This window comes from Oncorhynchus masou, chromosome 28 (assembly GCF_036934945.1).
Source record: "Oncorhynchus masou masou isolate Uvic2021 chromosome 28, UVic_Omas_1.1, whole genome shotgun sequence".
Taxonomy (NCBI): Eukaryota; Metazoa; Chordata; class Actinopteri; order Salmoniformes; family Salmonidae; genus Oncorhynchus; species Oncorhynchus masou.
Genome location: NC_088239.1, coordinates 84,908,698 through 84,918,884, shown reverse-complemented (window position 1 = coordinate 84,918,884; position 10,187 = coordinate 84,908,698). Strand labels below are relative to the sequence as shown.

Sequence of the window (10,187 nt, the reverse complement as noted above, 5' to 3'; positions counted from 1 at the left end):
ACCACTACCATTCCACTACCTCTGTTTCAAGTGCCCACTACCATTCCACTACCTCTGTTTCAGAACCACTACCATTCCACTACTTCTGTTTCAGAACCACTACATTCCATTACCTCTGTTTTCAGAACCACACCATTCCATTACCTCTGTTTCAGAACCACTACCATTCCACTACCTCTGTTTCAGAACCACTACCATTCCACTACCTCTGTTTCAAAGAACCACTACCATTCCACTACCTCTGTTTCAGAACCACTACCATTCACTACTTCTGTTTCAGAACCACTATTCCATTCCAGAACTACTTCTGTTTCAGAACCACTACCATTCCATTACCACCTTATTCTCTGTTTCAGAACCACTACCATTCCACTACCTCTGTTTCAGAACCACTACCATTCCACTACCTCTGTTTCAGAACCACTACCATTCCACTACCTCTGTTTCAGAACCACTACCATTCCATTACCTCTGTTTCAGAACCACTACCATTCCACTACCTCTGTTTCAGAACCACTACCATTCCACTACCTCTGTTTCAGAACCACTACCATTCCATTACCTCTGTTTCAGAACCACTACCATTCCACTACCTCTGTTTCAGAACCACTACCATTCCACTACCTCTGTTTCAGAACCACTACCATTCCACTACCTCTGTTTCAGAACCACTACCATTCCATTACCTCTGTTTCAGAACCACTACCATTCCATTACCTCTGTTTCAGAACCACTACCATTCCACTACCTCTGTTTCAGAACCACTACCATTCCACTTACCTCTGTTTCAGAACCACTACCATTCCATTACCTCTGTTTCAGAACCACTACTTCCATTACCTCTGTTTCAGAACCACTACCATTCCTCTGTTTCAGAACCACTATTCCAGAACCACTCCATTCCATACCTCTGTTTCAGAACCACTACCATTCCATTACCTCTGTTTCAGAACCACTACCATTCCAGAACCACTACCATTCTGTTTCAGAACCACTACCATTCCACTACCTCTGTTTCAGAACCACTACCATTCCACTACCTCTGTTTCAGAACCACTACCATTCCACTACCTCTGTTTCAGAACCACTACCATTCCATTACCTCTGTTTCAGAACCACTACCATTCCACTACCTCTGTTTCAGAACCACTACCATTCCACTACCTCTGTTTCAGAACCACTACCATTCCACTACCTCTGTTTCAGAACCACTACCATTCCATTACCTCTGTTTCAGAACCACTACCATTCCACTACCTCTGTTTCAGAACCACTACCATTCCACTACCTCTGTTTCAGAACCACTACCATTCCACTACCTCTGTTTCAGAACCACTACCATTCCATTACCTCTGTTTCAGAACCACTACCATTCCAGAACCACTACCATTCTGTTTCAGAACCACTACCATTCCACTACCTCTGTTTCAGAACCACTACCATTCCATTACCTCTGTTTCAGAACCACTACCATTCCACTACCTCTGTTTCAGAACCACTACCATTCCACTACCTCTGTTTCAGAACCACTACCATTCCATTACCTCTGTTTCAGAACCACTACCATTCCATTACCTCTGTTTCAGAACCACTACCATTCCATTACCTCTGTTTCAGAACCACTACCATTCCACTACCTCTGTTTCAGAACCACTACCATTCCACTACCTCTGTTTCAGAACCACTACCATTCCACTACAGAACCACTACCATTCCACTACCTCTGTTTCAGAACCACTACCATTCCACTACCTCTGTTTCAGAACCACTACCATTCCACTACCTCTGTTTCAGAACCACTACCATTCCACTACCTCTGTTTCAGAACCACTACCATTCCACTACCTCTGTTTCAGAACCACTACCATTCCACTACCTCTGTTTCAGAACCACTACCATTCCACTACCTCTGTTTCAGAACCACTACCATTCCACTACCTCTGTTTCAGAACCACTACCATTCCACTACCTCTGTTTCAGAACCACTACCATTCCACTACCTCTGTTTCAGAACCACTACCATTCCATTACCTCTGTTTCAGAACCACTACCATTCCACTACCTCTGTTTCAGAACCACTACCATTCCACTACCTCTGTTTCAGAACCACTACCATTCCACTACCTCTGTTTCAGAACCACTACCATTCCACTACCTCTGTTTCAGAACCACTACCATTCCACTACCTCTGTTTCAGAACCACTACCATTCCATTACCTCTGTTTCAGAACCACTACCATTCCATTACCTCTGTTTCAGAACCACTACCATTCCACTACCTCTGTTTCAGAACCACTACCATTCCACTACCTCTGTTTCAGAACCACTACCATTCCACTACCTCTGTTTCAGAACCACTACCATTCCACTACCTCTCCCACTTCTCACCCCCATGTTCATCCCCGTGAAATAGAAGCCATAGCAAAACAAAGGTCATGCAATACTAAACTCTACTACTGAGCTATGTCTTAGCAGGCTTTGTTAAACCTTCTTCTCTCCCTGCAGTAACTCTTCAATGCCTGTAGGGGGAGCAGAAGACACACTGATTCCCGAAGAGCTTCTGAGAGACCATTTTTAATGACCCGATTCAGTCCTGCTTTAAATTACATTTAGCTTATAAAGGCTTCATTAAGACTTCGTAATGCCTTCAATAAGCGCAGCACAGAGTTACACATGGAGTAAACAATTAACAAGTCAATAACACAGTAGAAAAAAAGAGAGTCTACATACATTGTGTGCAAAAGGCATGAGGAGGTAGGCAAATAATTACAATTTTGCAGATTAACACTGGAGTGATAAATGATCAGATGGTCATGTACAGGTAGAGATATTGTTGTGCAAAAGAGCAGAAAAGTAAATAAATAAAAACAGTATGGGGATGAGGGAGGTAAAAAAATGGGTGGGCTATTTACCGATAGACTATGTACAGCTGCAGCGATTGGTTAGCTGCTCAGATAGCAGATGTTTGAAGTTGGTGAGGGAGATAAAAGTCTCCAACTTCAGCGATTTTTGCAATTCGTTCCAGTCACAGGCAGCAGAGAACTGGAACGACAGGCGGCCAAATGAGGTGTTGGCTTTAGGGATGATCAGTGAGATAAACCTGCTGGAGCGCGTGCTACGGGTGGGTGCCATCGTGACCAGTGAACTGAGATAAGGCGGAGCTTTACTTAGCATGGACTTGTAGATGACCTGGAGCCAGTGGGTCTGGCGACGAATATGTGGCGAGGGCCAACCGACTAGAGCATACAGGTCGCAGTGGTGGGTAGTATAAGGTGCTTTAGTGACAAAACGGATGGCACTGTGATAAACTGCATCCAGTTTGCTGAGTAGAGTGTTGGAAGCTATTTTGTAGATGACATCGCCGAAGTCGAGGATCGGTAGGATAGTCAGTTTTACTAGGGTAAGTTTGGCGGCGTGAGTGAAGGAGGCTTTGTTGCGGAATAGAAAGCCGACTCTAGATTTGATTTTCGATTGGAGATGTTTGATATGAGTCTGGAAGGAGAGATTACAGTCTAGCCAGACACCTAGGTACTTATAGATGTCCACATATTCAAGGTCGGAACCATCCAGGGTGGTGATGCTACTCGGGCGTGCGGGTGCAGGCAGCGAACGGTTGAAAAGCATGCATTTGGTTTTACTAGCGTTTAAGAGCAGTTGGAGGCCGCGGAAGGAGTGTTGTATGGCATTGAAGCTCGTTTGGAGGGTAGATAGCACAGTGTCCAAGGACGGGCCGGAAGTATATAGAATGGTGTCGTCTGCGTAGAGGTGGATCAGGGAATCGCCCGCAGCAAGAGCAACATCATTGAAATATCCAGAGAAAAGAGTCGGCCCGAGAATTGAACCCTGTGGCACCCCCATAGAGACTGCCAGAGGACCGGACAGCATGCCCTCCAGATTTGACACACCAGGATACTCTGATACATCATTACACACCAGGATACTCTGATACATCATTACACACCAGGATACTCTGATACATCATTACACATCATTACACACCAGGATACTCTGATACATCATTACACATCATTACACACCAGGATACTCTGATACATCATTACACACCAGGATACTCTGATACATCATTACACATCATTACACACCAGGATACTCTGATACATCATTACACATCATTACACACCAGGATACTCTGATACATCATTACACACCAGGATACTCTGATACATCATTACACACCAGGATACTCTGATACATCATTACACACCAGGATACTCTGATACATCATTACACATCATTACACACCAGGATACTCTGATACATCATTACACACCAGGATACTCTGATACATCATTACACATCATTACACACCAGGATACTCTGATACATCATTACACACCAGGATACACTGATACATCATTACACACCAGGATACTCTGATACATCATTACACACCAGGATACTCTGATACATCATTACACACCAGGATACTCTGATACATCATTACACACCAGGATACTCTGATACATCATTACACACCAGGATACTCTGATACATCATTACACATCATTACACACCAGGATACTCTGATACATCATTACACACCAGGATACTCTGATACATCATTACACACCAGGATACTCTGATACATCATTACACATCATTACACACCAGGATACTCTGATACATCATTACACACCAGGATACTCTGATACATCATTACACACCAGGATACTCTGATACATCATTACACACCAGGATACTCTGATACATCATTACACATCATTACACACCAGGATACTCTGATACATCATTACACACCAGGATACTCTGATACATCATTACACACCAGGATACACTGATACATCATTACACACCAGGATACTCTGATACATCATTACACACCAGGATACTCTGATACATCATTACACACCAGGATACACTGATACATCATTACACACCAGGATACTCTGATACATCATTACACATCATTACACACCAGGATACTCTGATACATCATTACACACCAGGATACTCTGATACATCATTACACACCAGGATACTCTGGATACTCTGATACATCATTACACACCAGGATACTCTGATACATCATTACACACCAGGATACTCTGATACATCATTACACACCAGGATACTCTGATACATCATTACACACCAGGATACTCTGATACATCATTACACACCAGGATACTCTGATACATCATTACACACCAGGATACTCTGATACATCATTACACACCAGGATACATGATACATCATTACATCACCAGGATACTCTGATACATCATTACACACCAGGATACTCTGATACATCATTACACACCAGGATACTCTGATACATCATTACACACCAGGATACTCTGATACATCATTACACACCAGGATACTCTGATACATCATTACACACCAGGATACTCTGATACATCATTACACACCAGGATACTCTGATACATCATTACACATCATTCATTACACACCAGGATACACTGATACATCATTACACACCAGGATACTCTGATACATCATTACACACAGGATACTCTGATACATCATTACATCATTACACACCAGGATACATCTGATACATCATTACACACCAGGATACTCTGATACATCATTACACACCAGGATACACTGATACATCATTACACATCATTACACACCAGGATACTCTGATACATCATTACACACCAGGATACACTGATACATCATTACACACCAGGATACACTGATACATCATTACACATCATTACACACCAGGATACTCTGATACATCATTACACATCATTACACACCAGGATACTCTGATACATCATTACACATCATTACACACCAGGATACTCTGATACATCATTACACACCAGGATACTCTGATACATCATTACACACCAGGATACTCTGATACATCATTACACACCAGGATACTCTGATACATCATTACACACCAGGATACTCTGATACATCATTACACACCAGGATACTCTGATACATCATTACACATCATTACACACCAGGATACTCTGATACATCATTACACACATCATTACAGGATACTCTGATACATCATTACACACCAGGATACTCTGATACATCATTACACACCAGGATACTCTGATACATCATTACACACCAGGATACTCTGATACATCATTACACACCAGGATACTCTGACACATCCCAGGCTGCCACGGGCGGGTCTGTGTTGGGTTTGTTGCATGTCACTACCTCGCTAAAGTCTCTCATTTCTGCTCTTCGCTCTGCTCTTCTTGTTCCTGCCGGCTTGGATCATTCCCTTATTCTCAGATATGATTCCATATTTGGGTCTCGTGAAATATAACCGTATTCTATTGGTTGTCGTGTTTGACTCCAGTTGATTTTCATCCACCAACAACAGAAGTGGTTTCTTCAGGGGCACCGGTTACCGACGGAAGATAACATTTGGCTATTACATGGCTATCGCCAAATGTTTATTGTGATAATCACAAGTAATTAAAACAAACAACCCTTGATCAGGAGTTGAACTACTGCGTCATAAAAAAACTAAATTTAAAAAGCCTGAAATAATATGCACGGTATCTCAGCTGGCCTCAGATTCTCAGAACGGCACCATCTTTTACTGCCCTAAATATAACACAGGCTCTGTCTAGCAGGTGTGAAAGTAAGGAATGAGTTAATATTAGTAATTAGTAATGTAATAATAACGTACTTTACGATTTTTAACCCCTGATTTCATCCAAGATCTAAGAAGTTAGACTTCAGTACTCTCATTGACTGGCTTGGATCATTATAAAGCTGGACATTTCATACGACACTGTACACGTGGCTTCAATAGTTTGATGCTGAAATGAGACTCCTCTCTCAGGACTACTGGGCATGCTCAGTTTGATCCCGCTCTCCTGATAAGGACCACAGTTATGAAACCTAGAGGACCCTCCACTCTGTTATAGAACCTAGAGGGCCCTCCACTCTGTTATAGAACCTAGAGGGCCCTCCACTCTGTTATAGAACCTAGAGGGCCCTCCACTCTGTTATAGAACCTAGAGGGCCCTCCACTCTGTTATTAAACCTAGAGGGCCCTCCACTCTGTTATAGAACCTAGAGGGCCCTCCACTCTGTTATAGAACCTAGAGGGCCCTCCACTCTGTTATAGAACCTAGAGGACCCTCCACTCTGTTATAGAACCTAGAGGAACCTCCACTCTGTTATAGAACCTAGAGGACCCTCCACTCTGTTATAGAACCTAGAGGGCCCTCCACTCTGTTATAGAACCTAGAGGGCCCTCCACTCTGTTATAGAACCTAGAGGGCCCTCCACTCTGTTATAGAACCTAGAGGGCCCTCCACTCTGTTATAGAACCTAGAGGGCCCTCCACTCTGTTATAGAACCTAGAGGGCCCTCCACTCTGTTATAGAACCTAGAGGGCCCTCCACTCTGTTATAGAACCTAGAGGACCCTCCACTCTGTTATAGACCCTAGAGGGCCCTCCACTCTGTTATAAAACCTAGAGGGCCCTCCACTCTGTTATAGAACCTAGAGGGCCCTCCACTCTGTTATAGAACCTAGAGGGCCCTCCACTCTGTTATAGAACCTAGAGGGCCCTCCACTCTGTTATAGAACCTAGAGGACCCTCCACTCTGTTATAGACCCTAGAGGACCCTCCACTCTGTTATAGAACCTAGAGGGCCCTCCACTCTGTTATAGAACCTAGAGGGCCCTCCACTCTGTTATAGAACCTAGAGGGCCCTCCACTCTGTTATAGAACCTAGAGGGCCCTCCACTCTGTTATAGAACCTAGAGGGCCCTCCACTCTGTTATAGAACCTAGAGGACCCTCCACTCTGTTATAGAACCTAGAGGGCCCTCCACTCTGTTATAGAACCTAGAGGGCCCTCCACTCTGTTATAGAACCTAGAGGGCCCTCCACTCTGTTATAGAACCTAGAGGACCCTCCACTCTGTTATAGAACCTAGAGGGCCCTCCACTCTGTTATAGAACCTAGAGGGCCCTCCACTCTGTTATAGAACCTAGAGGGCCCTCCACTCTGTTATAGAACCTAGAGGGCCCTCCACTCTGTTATAGAACCTAGAGGACCCTCCACTCTGTTATAGAACCTAGAGGGCCCTCCACTCTGTTATAGAACCTAGAGGGCCCTCCACTCTGTTACAGAACCTAGAGGGCCCTCCACTCTGTTATAGAACCTAGAGGACCCTCCACTCTGTTATAGAACCTAGAGGGCCCTCCACTCTGTTATAGAACCTAGAGGGCCCTCCACTCCCTCCACTCTGTTATAGAACCTAGAGGGCCCTCCACTCTGTTATAGAACCTGTAGTGTTAGCTATCTACATAGTTCCGGGTTGGAGCGACGGTCGCGAGTGGTCGCATCTACACTTCAGTCCGCAGGTAGTATAACTTTTCATTACATTTCATTATAGTACAACGGTTTGATTTGTCTAATCTTAGCAATTTCTTCTTAGCTAGCTACATAGCCGTCTTTGTATCAAAGATAATTGCGTAATTATCGTATTTCGTCGTCCTAACGTAGTCTACACTGCTATCTGCCCAGCAGCTAGCTAACGTCCACTAGCACTGTAGAAACTATTTCACTCAACGACTCGATTAGTGTAGTGTTAGCTAGCTACATAGTTGTCTTTGCTGTCTTCGTATCCAAGGTAATTGTGTAGTTTAGAGTGTGTAGACTTAGCTAGCCTGCTACTAGCTAGCCTGCTACTTGTCGTCCTTAACGTAGGAGTTACTGCTAGCTAGCTAGCCAACAGCTAGCCAACGTCTTCCGATTTGAACTTCAACAACCCGGTCAACATTCCCCCTCGCTCCACAGGTAGTATCACATTTTCATTTCACTTCATTACAGTACAACGGTTTGATTTGTTTGATCGTAGCTAGCTAGCTACATAGCCGTCTTTGTATCTAAGACAATTGTGTAGTCTGGAGCGATTTTCTAGGTTAGCTAGCCAGCTATTGTTCTTTTAACGTAACGTTACGTAATCAACACTGCTAGCTAGCCAGCTAGCCCCCGAATAGCAGCACTGTAGAAACTATTACACTCGGCCAGACGACTTGATTAGTGTAGTGTCAACAACGTAGCCACTGCCAGCTAGCCTACTCCAGCAGTACTGTATCATTTCAATCATTTTAGTCAATAAGATTCTTGCTACGTAAGCTTAACGTTCTGAACATTCGATAAGTGTAGTCCACTTGTCATTCCAATCTCCTTTGCATTAGCGTAGCCTCTTCTGTAGCCTGTCAACTATGTGTCTATCTATCCCTGTTCTCTCCTCTCTACACAGACCATACAAACGCTCCACACCGCGTGGCCGCGGCCACCCTAATCTGGTGGTCCCAGCGCGCACGACCCACGTGGAGTTCTAGGTCTCCGGTAGCCTCTGGAACTGCCGATCTGCGGCCAACAAGGCAGAGTTCATCTCAGCCTATGCCTCCCTCCAGTCCTCGACTTCTTGGCACTGACGGAAACATGGATCATCACAGACAACACTGCTACTCCTACTGCTCTCTCTTCGTCCGCCCACGTGTTCTCGCACACCCAGAGAGCTTCTGGTCAGCGGGGGTGGTGGCACCGGGATCCTCATCTCTCCCAAGTGGTCATTCTCTCTTTCTCCCCTTACCCATCTGTCTATCGCCTCCTTTGAATTCCATGCTGTCACAGTTACCAGCCCTTTCAAGCTTAACATCCTTATCATTTATCGCCCTCCAGGTTCCCTCGGAGAGTTCATCAATGAGCTTGATGCCTTGATAAGCTCCTTTCCTGAGGACGGCTCACCTCTCACAGTCCTGGGCGACTTTAACCTCCCCACGTCTACCTTTGACTCATTCCTCTCTGCCTCCTTCTTTCCACTCCTCTCCTCTTTTGACCTCACCCTCTCACCTTCCCCCCTACTCACAAGGCAGGCAATACGCTCGACCTCATCTTTACTAGATGCTGTTCTTCCACTAACCTCATTGCAACTCCCCTCCAAGTCTCCGACCACTACCTTGTATCCTTTTCCCTCTCGCTCTCATCCAACACTTCCCACACTGCCCCTACTCAGATGGTATCGCGCCGTCCCAACCTTCGCTCTCTCTCCCCCGCTACTCTCTCCTCTTCCATCCTATCATCTCTTCCCTCTGCTCATACCTTCTCCAACCTATCTCCTGATTCTGCCTCCTCAACCCTCCTCTCTTCCCTTTCTGCAT

At 44.7% G+C, this 10,187-nt stretch overlaps 1 protein-coding gene across 1 annotated transcript in view; it reads left to right on the top strand.

The window, feature by feature from the left end:
* The window catches only part of LOC135518427 (isthmin-1-like), a 336,779-nt gene extending 326,916 nt beyond the window's left edge, over positions 1-9,863 (top strand). Inside the window, exon 5 of the mRNA XM_064943602.1 lies at positions 9,284-9,863. Within this exon, the coding sequence (XP_064799674.1) occupies positions 9,284-9,747 (464 nt within the window). The 3' untranslated portion in view covers positions 9,748-9,863. The remainder of the gene's footprint in view (positions 1-9,283) is intronic.
* Positions 9,864-10,187: the final 324 nt, after the last annotated feature.